Source organism: Heptranchias perlo, chromosome 4, assembly GCF_035084215.1.
Source record: "Heptranchias perlo isolate sHepPer1 chromosome 4, sHepPer1.hap1, whole genome shotgun sequence".
Lineage (NCBI taxonomy): Eukaryota > Metazoa > Chordata > Chondrichthyes > Hexanchiformes > Hexanchidae > Heptranchias > Heptranchias perlo.
In genome coordinates, this window is record NC_090328.1 from 119,165,266 (window position 1) to 119,188,842 (window position 23,577).

A 23,577-nucleotide genomic window follows, 5' to 3' on the forward strand; every position below is an offset into this window, starting at 1 on the left:
GCCAATGATTAACAGTGACCGACTGCCACATTCTGTCTTTCTTAAATGGTATTCTGGATTTGTTACCAGTGCTTTTTACCAACTCTGTCCATTATTCTGTGAGCTAGGATCGGAGGGCTGTACAGTGGCCTTCCCAATAGCAATCCCACTTTACATGTTGGAGGAAGAGGAGCAGTGTCCTAAACACCCGCCTATTTAGGACGACGGGCCCCTTTTGATATGGAAACCGAGGTCCCATGATGTATAGAGGACCCCGATTGCTGGACTTCCATGGGCGATGGAAGCAAAGAGGCTCTCAAGGTCAAAATTTACCCCCCCATGTATTAGGTATAAATATTGCCTCGCCCACAAACAAACACCACATAAAAAGTCTACAAAGGTCCATGTCCTCCAAAATCTTGCAGGTTATTGGGCTGGATCAGGAATACGTTCTGAAGAAGATATTTCAACTCTTGTAGGCTGATTCAGTTTTCTCAGTCTCTCCCTGTATTCTTCTGCTTCTGTATAATTGTAATTATCAGAATAAATTTGACTACCAGTCTTAGCCTGCAAGATGCAGTGGGCAGAAATGCAAGCTTCTGGTGAGAAATATTACAGTAAAAGAGTAATTGTTAATCTTGTGACATGCTACTCTCACTGATGGTATACATAAAGGTGTGAGAGAGTGGTAAGAATGTGGAACTCATTACCACATGGAGTGGTTGAGACGATTAGCATAGATGCATTCAGGGGGAAGCTCTAGATAAGTACATGAGGTAGAAAGGAATAGAAGGATATGTTGATAGGGTGAGATGAAGTAGGGTGGGAGGAGGCTCGTGTGGAGCATTAACATTGGCATAGACCTGTTGGGCCAAACGGCCTGTTTCTATGCTGTAAATTCCAAATATGTCTATGTAAGCTTCAGATCACAGGTTACACAACTGATTATGGAAACTGGCCTTTGCTGCAAACAGTGACAAATAAAGTTAGGAGAGAGCCCTCAAACTGTAACACCCCCAATGGCAAAATACATATACAAGCTGTAGCATCTGGAAATTTGGATTAGAACATTGAGGCCATTCCTTTCTAATCAAAAAATGAATGTAACTTCTATTTACAGCTTAATTCCACTAGTCAAAGCTCAGGTATACCCAATATTACAATTTTTATTCTGTATCAAAGCCGTTTCATACATTTGCTGCCCTCATCCTAATTTGTATCCCAGGCTTTTCTCTTGCATCAGAAAGCAATGAACTTGCAATTTTTACATTTGTTCACTAGGTGGCAATTTATTCCACACTTCAAAATCATGTACAGGAAGAAGTTTTTGTTAAATTCCTTCAGAATCATTTGGCTTCCATTTCGTCAGATCATGTAATCCCATTCTATGTTCCACAAAGATCTAGCTGGTACAGTATTGAGAGTAAATATTAGATCTGTGAATCAATATTTTTCTCAACTCTACAACCCTCCGAGATCTCTGCCTTCCTCTAATTCTGGCTTCTTGTGCATCTCCGATGTCTTTCGCTCCACCATTGGCAGCCGTGCCTTCAGCTGTCTAGGCCCAAAGCTTTGGAGTTTCCCTCCCTAAACCTCCCCGCCTCTCTTTAAGACCCTCCTTAAAACCTACCTCTTTGACCACGCGTGCGGCTCGGTGTCAAATTTTGTCTGATGTCGCTCCTGTGAAACGTCTTGGGACGCTTTATTACGTTAAAGGCGCTATATAAACGCAGGTTGTTGTTATTAGTCATTATACATCCTAAACTCCTGTGCAGCCTTCATTTTCTGAGAGCAAAATACAAATTTTATTGCACTAACTTAAAATCTCAATCATTCAGGCTACAGAACCACCAGAAATGTGAATCTGTGATACAGTGTAGAGGTATTGTAGCTCGTGACAAACTATTTCTGATTTATTCGGTGAAAGTGCATATTGGAGTACTAAAGTATGATAACCAGAAACCTGGGAATTCATTCCATCTCACCTGCCAATATGATTTATTTCTCATTCGCCACATGGTTTGGTAATAAAATCATGGACTAGAAAAAATGAGCATTGCTCATAAAAAATTCCCATAGGGGAGTCTGACAACTGCAGAGGAGAAAGTTGCAAATCCTTTCTGAATAACAGCAATAGGGGGATTTAGCAGGTGGGCACATAGGAACAGGAGTAGGCCATTCAGCCCTTCAAGCCTGTTCCACCATTCAATTAGATCATGGCTGATCAGTATCTTAACTTCATCTACCCACCTTGGTTCTGTAACCCATAACAAAAATCTATCAATCTCAGTTTTGAATTTTTCAATTGACCCCCAGCCTCAACAGCTTTTTGGGGGAAGAGAGTTCCAGATTTCCACTCCCCTTTGTGTGAACAAGTGCTTCCTGACATCACCCCTGAACGGCCTAGCTCTAATTTTAAGGTTATGCCCCCTTGTTCTGAACTCCCCCACTGAAGGAAATAATTCATAAACAGCTCAATTATCTTCTATACTCAAAGGAATACAAGCCCATTCTATGCAATCTGTCCTCATAATTCAACCCTTTTAGCCCCGGTATCATTCTTGTGAACCTACGCTGCACCCCCTCCAAGGTCAATATATCCTTCCTGAGGTGCGGTGCCCAGAATTGAATGCAGTACTCCAGATGTGGTCTAACCAGAGCTTTATACAACTGCAGCATAACTTTCCCCCTTTGTATTCCAGTCCCCTTGAGATGAAGGCTAATATTCCATTAGCCTTTTAAATTATTTTCTATACCTGTCCACTAATTTTTAGTGATTTCTGTACATGGACCCTTCAATCAGGTAGATGCTGATACTTCCTCAATCTGAGGTAAGTTGACAATTAAAGGATACATGCAAAAATTAAGATTGTAATTCACTGGTGTAAGCATGGTTGGGTATACTAGCCATCAGCAGTGCATCACAAATAACTGTTTTCTGAGTAAGTTAGTCCACCTAATTTTTAAAAAATTCTTTCTTAGGTTGTGGGTGTCGCTGACAATGCCAGCATTTATTGCCCATCCCTAGTTGCCCAAGCAGTTTGATGCAACTGTTTGCTAGGAGTTTGCTAGGCCACTTCAGAGGGCAGTTATGAGTCAACCACGTTGGTGTGGGACTGGTCACACGTAAAGAAAAGAAAGACTTGCTTTTACACATTTTCACAACCTCAGGACATCCCAAAGCGCTTTACAACTAACGAAGTATTTTTGAAGTGTAGTCACTGTTGCAATGTAGGAAACGCGGCAGCCAATTTGCACACAGCAAGCTCCCACAAACAGCAATGTGATAATGACCAGATCATCTGTTTTCATTATGTTGGTTGAGGGATAAATATTGGCCAGGACACCAGGGAGAACTCCCCTGCTCTTCTTCAAAATAGTGCCATGGGATCTTTTACATCCAACTGAGAGGGCAGACAAGGCCTCAGTTTAACACCTCATCCGAAAGACAGCACCTCCAAACAGTGCAGCAATTCCTTAGTACTGCACTGGGAGTGTTCAACCTAGATCATGTACTCAGGTCCCTGGAGTGGGACTTGAACCCACAACCTTCTGACAAAGAGGCAAAAGTGCTACCCACTGAGCCACGTCTGACACCACAGGCCAACTGGGTAAAGACGGCAGGTTTCCTTTCCTAACAGACATTAATGAACCAGTTGGATTTTGGTGGGATTTGAACTCACATTCTGTGGATTATTAGTCCAGGACTCTGGATTACTAGTCCAATAACATAACCACTGCACTACCATACCTTTTTTTTGTGAGCTAATAACACCGTGTCAATCTTCACAATCCTTCTTTTGTGTTGTAGTTGACAATTGATATAATCCAAGGTATAATGGAGAGCTGGTTTCTCTCTGTATACTCTGTTTAGCTTTGTTTGTTCTTTTCATACAGCTGTAGCTGATCCATTGACTTTCTCGCGAACAGCTGAATGAAACTGCCATTGAAACTCTCACCAGGCCACAGACTCCTCAATTGCCAGGGGAATCCTTTCAGGCCTCAAACAGCCAGATTGTGCACAGTTGTCGGTGGAATGTGTAACGGAAACATTCACACGACAAGCAATGAATCTCCAAGTTCTCGCTTTGAGTCTTTCTGCCACCCATTGACCTGATTGTTTAGTCATTTGATAGAAGTGTGCCTGAACTAGAGTCCCTCTGTGCTCTTGACTATAGTAGGTCTTTGAATTCTATCTAGGGAAGGCTGCTGCAACTCATTGACTTTTGTGGCCAATACCCTGTACAGTGTACCTCCCAAACTATCAATGTATTAGAAGTACATCCTCAATATAGCAAAGCCTTAGCCTTATCAGTAGATCTACGTGTTTCTTTATATCTGTGCAATATGATTGAGATGGGCAGTGATATCTTGATGCCACCTTCTCTGGTACCCATCAGCCAAACCCATAATTTTTTCATCTAGTTCAAATGTTCAAAACACATATAACTGTGTCAGGTTAACTTGCAAATATAAAAGTACTCCATTGGCTGTAAAGCACTTTGGGACATCCTGAGGTCATGAAAGACGCTGTAAAAATGCAAGTTCTTTCTTTCTATTAAACTTTTGGCATGGAATGAAATCATTGCCACTTTAGGCATGTCAAGTAAAAGTAGACATATGCAACAATAGTATCAAGAACTAGGAAAACCTAGCAATGGGTTATTAGCCACCTTTGTTCAATTATAATGAGGAAGACAGCTGTGGCCCATTGTATGCAAAGCAGTAAAATCAACTGGCCAAAGTCTATGTAATACTGGAAGAATTTAGTTGCTCCTAACACCTTCAGGCCCCCAGTAATTACAGGATGAATTAGCAAGTCCTTTCGCAGTAGAGGTCAGTCAGAGTTCGCCCGATGGGCCTAAATCACCTCAAGCACATCATTTCGGAAACAGCCAGATAAGGAATTCTTAGCTGGAAAAATTCTGTTCTGAAGGTAACAATGTCTCATAGAATTTAACAGCACAGAAGGAAGCCTTTCAGCCCATTACACCTATAGTGGCTCTCTGAAAGATCTGCCCACTTAGTCCCATTTCCCTGTCCTCTCCCCATACTCTTTTAATTGTTTTATTTTTCAAATATTTATCCACTTCCTTTTTAAAAGCTGTATTATGGATTCTGCTTCCACCATTGTTTCTAGTAGATCACCCGACAACCCTCGGTGTAAAACAAAAATGCTCCTTAATTCTCCCTTTGTTCTTTTGGCGAGAATCTGAAATTGATGCCCTCTAGTTACCCACTGACGAAAGGTAAAAGGAGTTGATTCTGAGATCAAGAAAGCTACACAATGAACTGATCTAGGTAACCATCACTAATGCTAAAAAATAAATCTCTGCTAACACTGGGGGTATGCTATAGATCGCCAACTAAGTCGATGTCTATATAACCTCAGCATAAGGAGGACAATTTGGTCAATTGAGAGATAGGATAGATATGTGAGAATAGGAAAGTTATTTTAATGGGAGACTTCAATCAACCTAATGTAAACTGGGAAAACCCAAGGGGTTTAGAGTCAGGGCCAGTAGATGTAATGCATGACTATGTCTTGACCCAGTGTGTCAAGGAAGCCATCAGATACAATACTTATCTTAATCATAAATTACCCAACCAAATGTACGTAAAATGGAAGTCATAACACCCTAGAGGACAACGGCCATTGAATGATAAATATTTCTGACCCCCAGATTGTTTAAGAGCAGGAGCTAGGTATGTCATGTTAGAAGGGTTAAATTCAATTAAATGAGGGAACAAGTAAAGCAAATCGATTGGGGGGAGATTGTTCAACCGCAGCTCGGTAGAAAGCAAATGGAACATCTTTAAAAGTATTACGCTGAGTATTCAGGATATATACATTCCCAAAACCAACAGGCTCAGATTAAATAAATGTGACCCTAAAATGGGTCAACAAACAAATCAAAAATGAGATAAAGAGGAAACGTGGCTTCTACAAATCCTGCAGGGAGAGAGGAGAGGGGCTCACTGGAATGAATATAAGAAGTTGCAGAAACAGGTTAAAATGGTGGTAAGAGAGACATGGAAAATAACATCACAGCAGAGATTAAACATAACAGTAGAACATTCTGCCCTTACCATAACAAGAGGGCAGTCAGAGAAGAGGTGAAACATGCAAAAAGGGTTGAAACTGAGGACAAGCACAAAACAATAAACATTCTGAATGAGCATTTCCTCCAAGTTTTTACAAGGGAAGACATGAGCAACAGAGCCCTCTCCAGACAAAGATATCCCAAGTCCAACTAATGACTTTGGTACAAATGAGATGGAATTCCTCGACAGGCTAATTGGGCTCCAAACAAATGAATCCGCAGGGATAGATGGTATTTATCCCACAGGAAGTAAAGAAAGGAAGGTAGGAAGGAAAGAAGGAATGGGAGAAAGCGAGAAAGAGAGAAAGAAAAGAAAGAACTTGCATTTATATAGCGCCTTTCATGATCTCAGGATGTCCCAAAACTTTACAGCCAACGAAGTACTTTTGAAGTGTAGTCACTGTTGTAATGTAGGGAGAGATTTACGGAGCACTGACATTATTATGAGGGGTACCAGAAGATTGTTAACGTTAATGTGGTACCCATATCCAAAATGGGTGACAAAACAGACACAGGCAACTACAGACTCATTAATCTTACTTTCATTCCATGTAAAATAAAAGAACTGATTACCAGGAGTAAACTTGAGGATCACCTGTAAATAACAATCTAGTAAACAGCAGCGAGCACAGATTCAGGAGGGGAATGTTCTGCCTGACCAACACAAGTGGATTGTGGGAAGCCCTGTGAGGTGGTGGTGCACCTTGATTTCCAAAAGGCTCATGACAAAGTTCCACATGAAAGGCTATTAATCAAATTCAAAGCTGTGGGGTAAACCCTGGGAATGGTTAAAAAACTGATTGAAGACTAGGAAGCAACGAGTACTCATTAGAGGAGTCATATCAGAGTGGAGGGGGTGGGGAGGCAGTAACGAGTGGGGTACCTCAAGGCTCAGCGTTGGGACCATTTCTATTTCTAATTTACATAAACAACCTGAATACAGAAACTTATTGCAAAGTGGTCAAATTTGCTGATGATACAAAACGAGGAGAGGCAATGGAATCAGAAGAGGCAGTTCAGAAGTTACAGAATATGTTGGACACAATATATAAGTGGGCGGAACAATGGCAGTTGAAATTCAATGCAGATAAAGATAAAGTGCTACACAAAGAAAAAATAAATGAACCAAATATTCCACGGACAGCGTTGAAATAGCTGAGGATGAAGCTGAAAGAGACCTAGGAGTCTTGGGAGACTGAACACTAAACATGTCTAACTAATGTAGAGCAGCTATCAACAAAGCCAATATGAACCACGTGGTCAAAACATTAGAATGCAAGCCAGAGGAGACAGCGATGAAATGTTATAGTGCTCTAGTCAGACTTTGCCAAGAAACAAGAGATATTCAACTACTGGAGGCAGTGCAGAGAAGATTCACGAGGCTGATCCTCACTGCCAAGGATCTGACTTATGAGGAAAAAAAACTGCAGAAACTTGGACTTTTCAAGCTAGAAAGGAGATGTCTGAGAAGGGGTCTTAGAGGTATATGATCGTTAAGGGTACAAAATATTACTTTAAATTAAAGTGTAGGAGTAGAGCCAGGAGAAACAGGTTCAAATGAGAGAAAGGTACTTTTAGGACAGATATCAGGAAATTTTTCCTCACACAAAATTTCCAGATAGTGGAGTAGTGGAGGCAAAAACTCTCGAATGAAACTGGATGCTGCAATAGGAGGGCGTTAGGATCTCTCTGGATCAAATGGACCCAATGGACTTCCTCATCCATGATTGTTCAGTGATCTTGTGGGAAAGATCCAATTAACTTAAGTAAAGCCTCATGTTTCAAATTTTACAATAGTGTATACTTCCAGTGTCATAAAGCAGGGCCAGGACAGATCTAATGCCACTTGTTTGACCTACATTGGCTCCTGGTCCAGCAAAGTCTCAATTTTAAAATTTTCATCTTGTTTTCAAATCCCTCCATGGCCTCCCTCCTCCCTATCTTTGTAACCTCCTCCAGTCCTACAGCCCTCAGATCTCTGCGCTCCTCCAATTCTGGCCTCTTGCGCATCCCCGATTTTAATCGCTCCACCATTGATGGCCGTGCCTTCAGCTGCCTAGGCCCTAAGCTCTGGAATTCCCTCCCTAAACCTCTCCATCTCTCTGCCTCTCTCTCCTCCTTTAAGACGCTCCTTAAAACCTACCTCTTTGACCAAGCTTTTGGTCACCTGTCCTAATATCTCCTTATGTGGCTCAGTGTAAAATTTTGTTTGATAATCGTTCCTGTGAAGCGCCTTGGGACGTTTTACTATGTTAAAGACGTTGTATAAATGCAAGTTGTTGTTGTCTGTCTGAAGATTTTCTAATATACATCATTTCGACTTGAAATGCTTGTTTGCTGATCTTATGCTGATTACTGTTATTGAGTTATCTCTCCAAAATTCCCAGAAATGTAACACTTGTTAAAAGTCTTATTAATTTTGGAAGCTTGTCTTGCAAATTGCAATGGTTGGCTTTATTGTAAGAGAAAGCATCTTGTAGAGGCCAAAGGCATTTCTCTCAAATGTCTAACAGTGAAAACTATGAGTGGTGCAGGGACAAGGCAGGTGGAAATGATAAACAACAGGAACGTTTCCAAGTAAAAAACGATTCAGCAATCCATGCCTAAAGATTTCTACCTTCCAGACATTATTCCTAAAGAAACAGACTGCCCGAAAGCTCTCCATAGAGTTTTAGATTATGGTTTACAGTACCACAATAGCAAATCCCATCAGTGAAATTCAGAGTCATTGCATTGGTAAAACCCATATTAAACATGACAATATAATTATCTGGGAGTGGTCAATGTATGAATGTTGATTATTAGTGATCCATAAAGAATTCACCGCGTTATAAAGCCATCTAGGAGCAGACAGCCCATTAAACACTAAGAGGCTAGTTCCTCACATTGTGCAATCACAAGTTTGGTATTTAGTACTGGCTATTGTTCGAATCCCTGAGACACAGCTGGTTGAGTTCTGAACTGAGCCAATTCAAGATGTGATCTCAAACCATATTTATACTGTGCTTCGTGCACCGATGAGATGTGAAACCTTGTCGGATTGGATCGCCACAGAAACTACAACACGGTATGGCGTTGATCATCCGTACTCCCCCCTTCTCTCATACTTGACTATATCTCTGGAACATTTTGCGGGAGTTGGAAGCAGGTTGGGAGAACAATGGAGGTGGTTGGTGGAGGGGTGGGGGGGCAGTGCAAGAAACACTGGAGCAATGAAACAGTGGCAGTGAGGCCGGATTCAGGAGTGCATCAGTAGTTGGGATTGTGCCAGATGATGGGGCAGTGGGGGCTGGGTCAGGAGAGATGGGGCAGTGGGGACTGGGTCAGGAGAGATGGGGCAGTGGGGACTGGGTCAGGAGAGATGGGGCAGTGGGGACTGGGTCAGGAGAGATGGGGCAGTGGGGACTGGGTCAGGAGCGATGGGGCAGTGGGGACGGGGTCAGGAGAGATGGGGCAGTGGGGACTGGGTCAGGAGAGATGGGGCAGTGGGGACTGGGTCATGAGAGATGGGGCAGTGGGGACTGGGTCAGGAGAGATGGGGCAGTGGGGACTGGGTCAGGAGAGATGGGGCAGTGGGGACTGGGTCATGAGAGATGGGGCAGTGGGGACTGGGTCAGGAGAGATGGGGCAGTGGGGACTGGGTCAGGAGAGATGGGGCAGTGGGGACTGGGTCAGGAGAGATGGGGCAGTGGGGACTGGGTCATGAGAGATGGGGCAGTGGGGACCACCAGAAAATCTGTTAAGGACAGAACTTGTGTCATATTAGGTAGAGAAAATGATCTTACATTGAAAGCAGCCAAAAAAACTAAATCCACTGACAATGAATGTTCCCTCATGGGACAATTAGATCTGAATCATTTACTTGTCCCTATTCCAGTGATCCTTTCCAAGAAGCCTTATGGCATACGAGTGTTTTTAAACTTATTTAATGTATGACAGACATTAAATAAGTAGGAGCGGAGGCAGCCATAAGTCAGGTGAAGAATCGTTTTCAAAAATGGAGTAACTTGGAACTCTTGATTTCCCACTAATTCCCATTGTTGGCCAGGGTGGGCTCCCCTCCATTATGACAGATGTTTGAAGTTGCACTATACATCTGTCCCAAGTAACACTCGATCTACCAGCGAACGAGTCACCAAAATGTTTTCACACCGAATATTCGCTTAAAGGATTCATTCCATTAGGTGATGGGAGAGATTTATATTTTACAAGGAGAGACCTGCTTTTTTTCGAACAGCAGGTGCTGGTAATGTTTCTGCTGTTGCCATTTACAGCTCCTCCGGACCCATCTTTTGTTTCTTTACTTGTCCCATTACCATTCTCCTTGCCTTGCATCATCACCCCTTTTGTCGTTTAATCACTCCTGCCCTCCACCCTATCACAGACCTTCCCCTTTTGTTCTTTCCACCCCTCCCCTTCCTCCACACCATCATCCCTTTCCCTGGCTCTGTACTTGCTTAAAAACTGTTAAATCTTTAGCTTCTTCCAGTTCTAACAAAAGGTCTTCGACCTGAAATGTTATCTCTCTTTCTTTCTCCACAGACGCTGCCTGACTTGCTGAGTATTTCCAGCATTTTCTGTTTTTTTATTTCCGATTTCCAGCATCCGCAGTATTTTGCTTTTGATCTAGAGAAGCTGGGATTGTTCTCCTTAGAGCAGAGAAGGTTAAGGGGAGATTTAATAGAGGTGTTCAAAATCATGAGGGGTTTTAATATAGTAAATAAGGAGAAACTGTTTCCAGTGGCAGAAGGGTTGGTAACCAGAGGACACAGATTTAAGGTGATTGGCAAAAGAACCAGAGGCGACATGAGGAACAAAATGTTTACGCAGCGAGTTGTTATGATCTGGAGTGCGCTGCCTGAAAGGGCGGTGGAAGCAGATTCAATAGTAACTTTCAAAAAGGAATTGGATAAATACTTGAAGGGGAAAAATTTGCAGGGCTAAGGGGAAAGAGCAGGGGAATGGGACTATTTGGATAGCTCTTTCAAAGAGCCGGCACAGGCACGATGGGCCGAATGGCCTCCGTCTGTTCTGTATCATTGTATGATTCCATAAAATAATTAAAATGCCCTTAAAATCAGTGGTATTCAAACTGAGCTCCAAGTTCCACTTGCAGCATTGTTATCTCATTGCTAATCGAACTGTAAAGTCGAATGTTCAAACTACAAGTTAAATGTGTTATTAATAATAGTTTGGCCATCATTCTTTACGAAATAACCACTGCAGAGGCAGACATAAAATGAATTGCTTCGTGCTTTGTTTAGGACAGACTTTTGATCTTATCTGTAGACTTTAAATTATAACAACACCTTTTAAGGAAAAGTTCAATTTCTTTAGCCAAGTTTTGCATCTGTCTCCTCTGAACAATGAAAAAGACGGAGTCACGAGCCCACAGACACTCCTACCTGTACATTCATGCTGCAGACCCTTCCCGTAGTAGCCTTTCTCACAGATGCATTCGTACTGGCCAGTGTTGGTGCCACACTTGCAGCTCGCCATGACATCACAACAGTCTTGGCCCAGTTCACAGAGGAATGAACACCGAGATCTGTCTTCCTGGATGTAGTTACCAGAGGGGAGATCTGTAAAGAGTAAGGCACATTATTTCCACAACTCGAAGAACCCAATCAACAGCAGCATCATTTGTTGCAGTGATTTTGCTATGTGATGAAAAGAACGAAAGAAAGAATGAACTTGCATTTATATAGCGCCTTTCACGACCTCAGGACGTCCCAAAGCGCTTCACAGCCAATGAAGTACTTTTGAAGTGTAGTCACTGTTGTAATGTAGGAAATGTGGCAGCCAATTTGCACACAGCAAGCTCCCACAAACAGCAATGTGATAATGACCGGATCATCTGTTTGAGTGATCTTGGTTGAGGGATAAATATTGGTCCTAGGACACCAGGAGGAGATACCTTTTCTTCTTTGAGGTGGTGCCGTGGGATCTTTTACGTCCACCTGAGAGGGCAGACGGGGCCTCGCTTTAACGTCACATCCGCTGACCTACATTGGCTCCCAGTCCGGCAACGCCTTGAATCTAGAATTCCCTCCCTAAACCTTTCCGCCTCTCTCTCCTCCTTTAAGATGCTCCTTGAAACCCACTTCTTTGAACATGCTTTTGGTCACCTGTCTTAATATCTCCTTATGTGGCTCGGTGTCAAATTCTGTCTGATAATGCTCTTGTGAAGCGCCTTGGGACGTTTTACTACTTTAAAGGTTCTATATAAATGCAAGTTGTTGTTTGTTGTAAGAGGATACAGCGCCACCTTTGGTGAAAGCAAGAATAACAGGAGTTCTTGTGATAAAAGGGCCAAAATTCCTGGGTCTGGGAGAGTAAAAAGAAGACTCAAGTTAGGTGAGGGGAGATAAGGAAGGGACTGAATTTGGGGTGTGCATGGTTCCACCAGATCACCACCCCTTTTTCCTTAAGCTGGGAAATTCCGATCAATGTCACTGAAAGAGGCAGGACTGGTGGGATGATGTGCTCCTTCCAGACATTCCACCAGTTCCATCTTTTCTGTGACCTCGGGAAAGTCCACCTGCATGAAGCAGGTGTACCTACTTACCTATGCCAATCACCGGTGAGCAAGCACCAAAACAGCTGCTCTCCCGACTGAGTGCCAAGGAGCAAGTCTGATTTTCCTGGTCCCTCGCAGAGCAGACACCCGCACGGTGCCATAGTTGGCACGGGCGCCTGCCCCTTTTATGCTAACGGCCCCGACCCCGACCCCATCCCAGAGTCACCATCGGGCCAGCAAGAAAGCCAAAAGTTCGGTCCCGCTGCAGGAATTTCAGCCCCATTGTTTTTAAAAAGGTAGATACGCCATCCTGTGGTGCAACCAGGAATAGCAGGTATTACCGTTACATCATCACTCATTCAGCACAGAAGGAGGCCATTCCACCCATCGTGTCTGTGCCGGCTCTTTGAAAGATCCTTAATTTCAATGGACAGGAGGCATTACAGTGTTACCAACGCAAGGATTTTATAGCTGTATTGGAGAATTTGCAAGAAGGCTGGTCAACAATATAAAAACATATCGAATACTCTCTGTCTAATTATTTCAGCATACTATATCCAAGTTTCAATGCTGCATGAGTATTATTTAGTATTATACACTGCAATTAATATAAGTAGTAATATTTGTACTTGATTAGTGTTTTTTCATGTCAGACTTCTCAGTGTTTTTCTTTACAATGAATTATCATGAAAATGCAGTTCCTGGAGCCATGTTGGCAAAGTGACTGATCAATGATTGACTTATCTGGTCAGGGAACTCGCCTGAACTGTTTGGATGAGTGGCATTGCACAGAATGTAACAATAAGCGTAGCATTTGTTTAAACAATTAAGCCATTCCAGGGCTCTAAAGCATTTAATGCATCCTCACAGCCATATCGGCAGTGAGAACAGCCCCCAGCAGTCAGTCGAGGGGCGTCCGGGGGGCTCTGGAGGCGATCGGAAGAGTTGGGGGGAAGGCCCAGGACAAGGGCTTGTGCTCCTCCTGACCCACAAGGAAACCTAAAATTACATTTTGAAACTGACCTTACTGGGCCTCTTCTGGCCCACGATCTCCCTCTCGGCAGGTCTGGCCTGCCGGGGGTGGGGGTGGGGGGTGATTGGGGGGGATGGGGGAGCGGTGTCACTGCTTCCCCCCTCCCCTCCCCCTTCCCCCTCCCCCACCTCCAATCAGGCCACCGAGTAAACTTGTCATCGGGACCCGATCTGCATATTTAAAGCAGGACCCCGTTTCCTTCCTACGAGTGTCCTGCTTGCCTGCTCAAAGGAACAGGTTAACAACGGGATACAGTGGGAAGGCAGCGGGATCGAAGGGAGTAAGTGACTGCTCCCCCTCTCCCCCCAAACCAGGTCTTTAAGATTATGAAAGGGTTTAATACGATAGACATAGAGAAGATGTTCCCACTTGTGGGGGAGACCAGAACTAGGGGCCATAAATATAAGATAATCACTAATAAATCCAATGAGGAATTCAGCAAAAACTTCTTTACGCAGAGAGTGATTAGAATGTGGAACTCACTACCACATGGAGTAGTTGAGGTGAATAGCATAGATGCATTTTAGGGGAAGCTGGATAAACACATGTTGATAGGATGAGATGAAGTAGGGAGGGAGGAGGCGCGCCTGAAGCATAAACGCTGGCACAGACCAGTTGGGCCGAATGGCCTGTTTCTATGCTGTTAATTCAATGTAATTTTACGTAACCTCATACCGCAGACTCCTACCTTCGTGAAGTGCTCTTCGAGCCAAGGCTTCAAACTCAGCAAAGGTATGCAAGATGTAGCAGTGCTCTTCCTTGGGATGCGAGGCCATGTCCTGCAATTCCCGAATGTTACCCTGCCATATGCCGAGCGTGTAAATCTCCACCCCCATGTCCCGCAGGGAGGCCGCGATCGGTCTTGGGTCTCCGCCGTTCGAGTAGCCATCCGTGATGAGGAAGACCACTTTGGTGGCGTTCGCTCGTGAATGCCGCAGTATTTGCTGGTGAAAAGAAGAGGGGTGCGTTACTGAACAGACGTTGTTTGGCCCGGAGTTTCCTTGGAACAGATCCCTCTCTGCCGTAGCTTGGCCAGAAGTGTGGCGGGAGCGCCGTTTTACTGATTTTCTGCCGCACTTCCAGCGAGGTGACAGCGACGGAGCAGGAGCAGCTCCGAGGAAATTCCTGGAATATTAGAAGTCCAGTGGAAGTAGGTTCAGCTATTCTTAATTCACGTTTTCTGCCAATACTACATTCTGAGCTGCCCCGATCAAAATATTCAATGTTTTACACAGGCTTTTTTATTTAACCATAACAATAAAGTTGGTTATTAATAATCATTATTTGGAGAGTAGGATTAGACCGGTTGGCATGTTAAAGGGTATGGGGAGTGAGCAAGAGAGTGGGATTAGACTAGGTGGGGTATTTAAGGGTATGGGCAGTCAGCAGGAGAGTGGGGTCAGTCTGGGTGAGATATTAAAGGGTATGGGGAGCAAGGCGGTGAATGGGATTAGGCTGGTTGGCTTTATTAAATGGTATGGAGAGTGAACAGGAGGGTGCGATTAGACTAGGTGGGATATTAAAGGATACGAGGAGTGAGCAGGAAAGTAGGATTAGACTGGGTGGAATGTTAAAGGGTATGGGGAGTGAGTAGGAGAGTGGGATTAGACTGGCTGGCTCGTTAGAAAAACACCAGCCCAGCTTTGATGGGCCGAATGGCCTGTTTCTGTGCTGGAACATTCAGTGATTTTGGCTTAGAAATGATCATTTGTTACCAGAGCAGGCAGCATTTGTGTGATGTTTCTTTGGTAATTTAAAGAGTTGTGAACCCATTGGGTTTGGTTGAGGTGATGGGTTTTGAGAAGGTGCAGTGAGGGGTCGAGGGGTTTTAGGGCTAAGACAGCTGAAGGTTCTACCACCGATAGCAAAACAAAGGATAGGGAGAGGCCTGAAATGGAAGGCATGGGAGGGGACGGAAAGTGAGAGAAGGTCACAGAGATAGGGTAGAGTGAGTTGTGTGGGCAGATTTGCAAATGAGGACCAGTATTTTAACTTTGCTGCAGTAGGGGACAGGGGCAGGGAGACAGAGTAGGTGGGTGAGGATGGGGTGATGGGTGAGGGGAGCTTTGTGTGGGTCAGGATGAAGGTGGCAGAGTTTGGGATGATTTCGAGCTTGTTCAAGTTGGAAGGCTGGCAAGAAGGGCATTGTCTGGAGGTTACAAAGGCACGGGCCCAGCAGTGGTGGGGTTGATCAGGGGTGGAAGCGGTTAATATCGCAACAGCAGAAGTTACAGTCTTGGTGATGGATAGGATGTGGGATTTGAAGTTCAGATCTGGATCAAACAGGACACTGAGATTGCATAGAGTCTAGGTCAGCCTGAGGGAGCAGCCAGGAAGGGAGAAGGAGTCAGTGGCAAGGGTTCAGATTTTGGCATGGGAGTGAAAACAATGAATTCAGCTTTCCGGATGTTCAATTGGGGGATATTTTGGCTTATTCATGAGTTAATGACCGACAGGCAGTCTGCCAGCACAGAGGCAGCTGTGGAGTTGAGGGCACTGGTGGAGAGATAGAGCTGGGAGGTTGTCAGTATGTATATGCAAGCTGTCCCATTCTGGGCACCGCACTTTAGGAAAGATGTGAAGGCCGGAAGAGATTTACTAGAATGATTCCAGGGATGAGGGACTTCAGTTACGTGGATAGACTGGAGAAGCTGGGGTTGTTCTCCTCAGAGCAGAGAAGGTTGAGAGGAGATTTGATACAAGTGTTCAAACTCATGACGGGTTTATATAAAGTAAATAAAGAGAAACTGTTCCCATTGGCGGAAGGGTCGAGAATCAGAGGACCACAGGTTTAAGGTGATTGGCAAAATAACCAAAGGCGACGTGAGGAAAAACTTTTTTATGCAGCGAATAGTTATGATCTGGAATGCGCTGCCTGAAAGGGTGGTGGACACAGATTCAATCGTGGCTTTCAAAAAATAATTGGATAAATATTTGAAGGGGAAAAATTTGCAGGGCTACTGGGAAAGAGCAAAGGAATGGGACCAACAGGATTGCTCTTACAAAGAGCCGGCTCGATGGGCCGAATGGCCTCCTTCTGTGCTGTAATGATTATATGATTCTATGATTCCATGACCCCATTCCTATGGACGATGTCACTAAGGGGTGCATGTAGAATTGAACATGAGGGGGCCAAAGATAAATCGATGGTGAACACCACAGATGATCGTGTGGGGGTGGAAGGAAATGCTATTGCTGGAGATACTCAGATTACTTTGGGACCAAAGGAGGCAGGAGTGGCACCAAGCAAGGACAATCATGCAGAGATTGACCATGGAGGGGAGGCAGTTGAGGAGGATGGCAATTATTAAACATCACAGTGTCCTGGCCAATATTTATCCCTCAACTAACATCTCTAAAATAGATTATTCCGTCACTTATCTCATTGCTGTTTGTGGGATCTTGCTGTCTGCAAATTGGCTGCCATGTTTCCTACATTACAACAGTGACTTCAAAAGTACTTCATTGGCTGTAAAGCACTTTAGGATGTCCTGAGGTCGTGAAAGGCTGAGTCAGTCAATCTGTCTGTCTCAAAGCTAAAAGTAAAAATTTGATTCCACTGACCATCGTGTGAGCTCTCCTGAACTACTAAGCAACATGGAAGCAATTTCTTCCCGCTACCCACACACAGAAAAAAAGAGAATTAAGCAAACAGATCCACAGTCTGAAATTAAAACACCAGAGATTGCACACTAACCAATGTTAGGAATAAAACACTTAAATAATTACATGTTAAAACGAGACCTCACTTTTTTGCTGCACTGCCAGTTACTGACCCACAGAAATTGGTGGGAAGCTAATCATGGGATTTGTAAAACATCTCTTTGTCCATTTGAATACACACATGGAGCACAAATTTACCATTGACAGACACATCAGAACCCTGGGATTTAGTGTCAATTTTGCCCCATTACAGGATTCACATATTTCTTTAACTCAAAAAGTAGTTTGGCAAGAAATTTTATGGTTCTACTTTCTGACGTTACATAAACCACACATCGTCCGATAGTTCAAGAATAAAATACATATATTGCCCATTTGCATTTCAAAGTTTCAATTTTGAAAATAAAAAAGGGAATTTGCAACAGGATGTTTAGCCTCAGAGGTGGAATGGAAAGAGAGAATAACACAAAATGACCATCCCTTTCCGGACTGTGTTCTACCACAGTCCCCGACTGTTAACGGGATCTCTGGATTATTATGTATCCACTGGAGGTGATTTGGAGAATTTCTTCATGTTGGGAAAGATGATTCCACTGCAATGTACTAGCTTTAATTCTTTTTAGGCTTGTTGACAGCACACATGTTTAGTTCAGGGCTGGTTGGTCACACAGTAACTTGTTTGCAAGTTTTAGCCCCACTCCAGAGACTTGAGCACAAAATCTAGGCTGACACTCCCAGTGCAGTACTGAGGGAGCGCCTGCACTGTCGGAGGCACACTTAACGCAAAGGTAAAGCTTTAAAGAGCGTCTTTAAGCATTGTGTGATATTGGAATTGTGTAAAATATGCCAGTCTTAAGCTGCTGACTCTTGCAGATTGTGTTTCTCAACTTCAGATAAGAAAGGAATGGTAAGTGCGGTACTAATGAGTTGAGTTTGTGAGTGTATACACGGCCCTGTTTATAACAGCAACTGAATTAATGAAACTATAGAAAAAGAAATAGGTGCTACATGGATTCCATGATTTTAATTTCCTTCAATGCAGCTAACGCTACAGTTTCATTGGGGGAAAACATCTCTTCATGGTGGAAACTCAAAATATATCCTTCTCAATGCCATTGCTTAATTTTGACATTATTAATATGACTTTACAGACCAATCGGATTCTCAATAATGAACAGGGAAGGCACTTTATTATTTTCTACTTTTTAGTTTTCTATTTGAAAAAGAAACTATTTTCAACATTTTTCTATTTTTGTTTTTTCAAATTTCTTCCTCACTACAAGGTCAAAATCTGCTCACCACCTCTGCTCTTCCTGACCCAAGTCTCCCCTCTCTCGGTGCGCTCACACGCTGAGATCTCAGCTCGCTCAGATTCAAGCCTGATCCGACAGTAGCCTGCCCCAATATTTTCCTGTCCACCTGATCCCAAATCGATTGTGCTCTAATAGTTAGCCTCCTTGTTATTGTTTCCCCAGCTGGAAGCTTCTGGTATGACTTGGAAATTTTTCTACTTGTCCCACTCTATCAGTGTCAGGGAGCAAGAGGCCTTGTGTGAGCACGTGAGGCTCTACTCCAGGCCCTTCATGACTTGATAGCTGGATTTCTGCACACTTGGATATGGAAGTGAGCATGAAAGACCGGGAACTCAAAAAAAGGCCAAAGATCATTCAGGAGACTGGCAAAAAGAGCCGTGGAGTAATCAAATCAGGAGTAGTTAAAATCAGGAATAGTTAATGTTTTGAAGATTCCATGCACTTTCGTACACAGATCAAGGCGGTCAAATGCACTGCAGTAGAGCTGCTATTAAAACGGGCCTAAAAGGACTAAATTATGAGGACAGGTTGGAGAGACTAGGCTTGTATTCCCTTGAATATAAAAGATTGAGGGACAATTAAAAGAGTTGATAGGGTAGATAGAGAGAAACTATTTCCTCTGGTGGGGGGAATCCAGAACAAGGGAACATAATCTTAAAATTAGAGCTAGGCTGTTCAGGGGTGATGTCAGGAAGCACTTCTTCACACAAAGGGTAGTGGAAATCTGGAACTCTCTCCCCCAAAAAGCTGTTGAGGCTGGGGGTCAATTGAAAAATTCAAAACTGAGGTTGATAGATTTTTGTTAGGCAAAGGGTATTAAGGATTACAGAACCAAGACGGGTAGAGGGAGTTAAGATACAGATCAGCCACGATCTAACTGAATGATGGAACAGACTCAAGGGGCTGAATGGCCTATTCCTGTTCCTATGTTCCTATTTTTAGTGTGGGGGGGGGGGGGGAAGAGAGGGGGGAAGTTACTCTAGGGACTAAGTTTAACACGAACCAGCCGAGTCAATAGTTTACTTTCTTTATACAGAACGGCATCAAGTAAATAAATCACAAAAAGCCAATTTTTAAACTCAGCATCAACTTAAAACCTTTCCGCTTCCTTGAGTGTTATGTAACGATAATACTTGTGCGCAGTTTTATTTGCCCTCCTTCAAGACACTGGCTGACAGCCATTTCGAATTATTTAAAGCTGCAGAGACCCATCGTTAAATCTTTATGATTTATTGCCAACCCATTAATCTTCGTAACATACCAAACATTGCACTCCTGGCATATTTCGTTGTAAAAACATTTAAGACTCTAGTTTCTGAAACCAGAATTTGGAAAATGTGGGCTTGTTTACAGTCAAAGGGCCAACGCTGACAATCTCAGTGACAGAAATCTTAGAACATCGGCTGACTCAATGACTGATTGAGAAAAGCAGCAACTAGTGCCACGAGTTTCACTGGCGATGGACAGCACAGGCGTGTTGTAAACAAACGATTGGGTTACAAAATACTTAATAGAGATCCCATTTCCTCAAGTAGTTTGAAATATAATGGCAAAGAATTATCTAGGTAAGGTAGGCCGAAAAACCTGCCAATAAACGGACCTGCAAAACAACAGTTAAGCGCACTTACGTTAAGTCAATAATCAGCTACATAAAACCTATCTGATAAACTGCAAGGGTACTATTCGTGCACCGCAATGTAGCAACTGTGCCCATGGGATGTGTGTAATGCGTGGAAGCATTTCTGACCATTGATCGTAACTGGAAGAATATTCAGCTGGGAGGAACTTACAAGCCTTTGGCCCTTTTTAAATTAAAAGTTTTCACTAACCCTGCTGCAACAACTCTGATCAGACGGGGCCTGCATCAGTTCAATGGAATTAGTGCCCAGAAATAAGGGGACTCCCATAGCCTCTAAACAGTTCAGTACTGGCTGTGTACTGCTGCATTACTCCCATTGAAGAGAGAGTAAACAACAACAACTTGTATCTATATAGCGTCTTTAACGAAGTAAAACTTCCCCAAGGCACTTCACAGGAGTGTTATCAGAGAAAAAACAGAGCCATGTAAAGAGATATTAGGACAGGTGACCAAAAGCTTGGTCAAAGAGATAGGTTTTAAGGAGCGTCTTATAGGACGAGAGAGAGGTACAGAGATTTAGGGAGGGAATTCCAGTGCTTGGGGCCTGGGCAGCTGAAGGCACAACTGCCAGTGGTGGGCGATGATAATCGGGGATGCGCAAGAGGCCAGAATTGGAGGAGCGCAGAGATCTCGGAGGGTTGTAGGGCTGGAGGAGGTTACAGAGATAGGGAGGGGCGAGGCCATTTTTTGTTTCTGTCATAAATTTGTATGCGATAGATTTACAGATACCATCCACAGTGTGGATTGGATCTTGACAATGAAATGGATTAGAACGATCACGTTTAGTAATTCAATTAAAATATCTTCATTATGAGACACTGTTAGTTGAATGCCACATGCAACAGTAATCCCGTGCCGTAGGATACAAGCTCACCCGCCTGCTTTAACTTTCAAAGGCGTGCTTGAAGAGAGGCCAATAAATTAACAATAGATGTGCTCTTGTTTTTACCCTGGTGCAAACTTACTTTGTGATTCAAAGTGACCATTTTATACACAGCAGTCCATGGAGAACCAATGGGAAAATCATCGTGCGCTTTGAATCTTCTATAAGATCGACTCGAAGGTGCCTGCGGAAGTGATTCAATGCCCAAAACATGCCGTTCAGCCATGTACACGGCATATTAATAACATATTTCATATAAATGGTTGGAGAAATGCAATAGGACTAACGAGTGAAGGCACACTTTGCAGCCAATGCTTTACAGATTTAGCAACAGAATATTCTATTTAAGCCTCGATGGGTTCTGAATCATATTCTGAAGCTTCCATGTACTTTACAGAGTACAACTGAACTTCAGAAAAATAGGCCCTGATTTTAATGGGGGTGCAGGTGTAGTGTGTGATCTCGGGGAGTTTGAGGAAGTGAAGTCCCGGCCAACCTTAAAGACAGGGCCACAATTCCATAAATGTTCCGACAGAGTTCCAGCCCGAATCTGGCTAGATCCGCTACCCGGTCGGCCGGCAGGAGTGGTAATTCCGCGGCAGGAGGCCGCAGCCTGGGACCCACAGGATCAGTCCCCGGCTGTCAGTGGAGGGGGAGGGGAGGCTCTGGAGGTGATGAGCCATGGGGCAAGGGAGGACTAAGGCTGCCTTGTGAGGCCTGAAGGAAGACTCCTGCTCCTTCTGGCCCACAAAGAAACCTAAAACTAAATTTAACTACTTACCTGCCTAGGCCTCTTCTAGCCCACGATCTCCCTCCTGACAGGTTTGGCCTGTGGGGGGTGGGGTGGGAAGCAGAGTAAGTGACTGGACTCATTCTAGCTGCCTTGCCCCCCACCCCCCCTCCACCAGGCCGAGGCAGTTAAAATCAGGGCCAAATGACTTCTATTTTGGATTGTACTTTTGCTTGGAACATCCATTTCCCTCAACAATGCACCAGCAAATTTGTGAGACAGGTGTCGGCTTGGATTGGAGACAAGAACACAAGAAAACTGAAGCTGAACAAATGTTTCTCTTTAAAAATTTCCCATTATGAAAGATGAAACTGAATTCCATTGGACAAAAGGATGATAACAATAGTATCATTGCAAAAATAATAATAATTTGTGCATGTGGGGAATTTTTTCTCAAATTATAAGCACATTCAAAATATCCCATGAAATGTCACTAGCACAATTTTTTTTTTAAAACTTTGGCTCATTTAAGCATTTATTGTATGTCACATAGTGATTTTTTTTGCTTTTCAAAATATCACAAAAGCCTGACCGTAGTAACAGCAGTCTTATCATTGAGAAAGTAAAATCAGGGACAAATGTAGAAATGATTACAGTTGTCAAAAAAGCATTGCTGATTCAGGATTCTGATTACATTTTAAAAAATCCAAATTCATATTTTAATGATATTTTGTATAATATTTAAATATTTAATATTTAAAATGAAGAGTTGTACTTGTTATCTTACAATAGAATTCTATTAAACCTGCAATGTGAAGCAGGGTCGTTATAGCCAAGTAAGTAACAGTGCCACTGTCACCTTCACCACTGCCACTGTCACCTTCACCACTGCCACCACTGTCACTGTCACCACCCTTACAACAACAACATGTACTTATGTAGTGTCTTTAACATAGAAAAATGACTGACGTGGATGATATTGCCCAGATGGAAATTCGAGGTCTTGGTGATGGATGACAATGTGGGGTTTGAAGCTCAACTCTGAGTTGAACAGGCCGCCAAGGTTTTGCAGCAGCAGGTGGGTGGAGAGTGGGTTGGAGTTGGTGGCAAGGGTCGAAAATGATGGATTATACCTTCTCAGTGTTCAGTCGGAGGAAATTTTGACCCATTCATGACTTGACGTCAGACAGAACAAAGGTGGTTGTGGGGTCAAGGGAAGTGAGGGAGAGGGCAGAACTGAGTGTGATCAGCACACATATGGAGGTAACCCGTGCCTGCAGGAGCACCACCTTGCAGCAAGTGGATGAGGAAGAGGAGGGAGCCAAGCATTGATCCACAGGGGGCTCCAGAGGTGACATGAGGGAGCAGGAAGAGTAGCCACTGTTTGAGCTGCACTGCATTCAGAAAGTAGGAGTGGGACCACGTAAGGGCAATTCTATGGAATCACAGAATGATACAGCACAGAAGGAGGCCATTCCACCCACCATGCCTGTGCCGGCTCTTTGAAAGAGCTGTCCAATTAATCCCACTCCCCTGCTCTTTCCCCCATAGCCATGTAAATTTTTCCTTTTCAAGTATTTATCCAATTCCCTTTTGAAAGAGATGAGGAGACTTTTTTCTTACACACAGCGAGTTGTTATGATCTGGAATCTGCACCACCCTTCCAGTGAATTCTAGATCATAACAACTCGCAGTGTTAAAAAAAAATGTCTC

At 43.5% G+C, this 23,577-nt stretch overlaps 1 protein-coding gene across 1 annotated transcript in view; it reads right to left on the reverse strand.

Moving 5' to 3' along the window:
- Positions 1-23,577, reverse strand: part of svep1 (sushi, von Willebrand factor type A, EGF and pentraxin domain containing 1) — a 204,790-nt gene that overhangs the window by 170,521 nt on the left and 10,692 nt on the right. Inside the window, exons 2-3 of the mRNA XM_067983570.1 lie at positions 14,325-14,580; positions 11,489-11,665 (exon numbers count right to left, since the gene is read on the reverse strand). Of these exons, the coding sequence (XP_067839671.1) occupies positions 11,489-11,665; positions 14,325-14,580 (433 nt within the window). The remainder of the gene's footprint in view (positions 1-11,488; positions 11,666-14,324; positions 14,581-23,577) is intronic.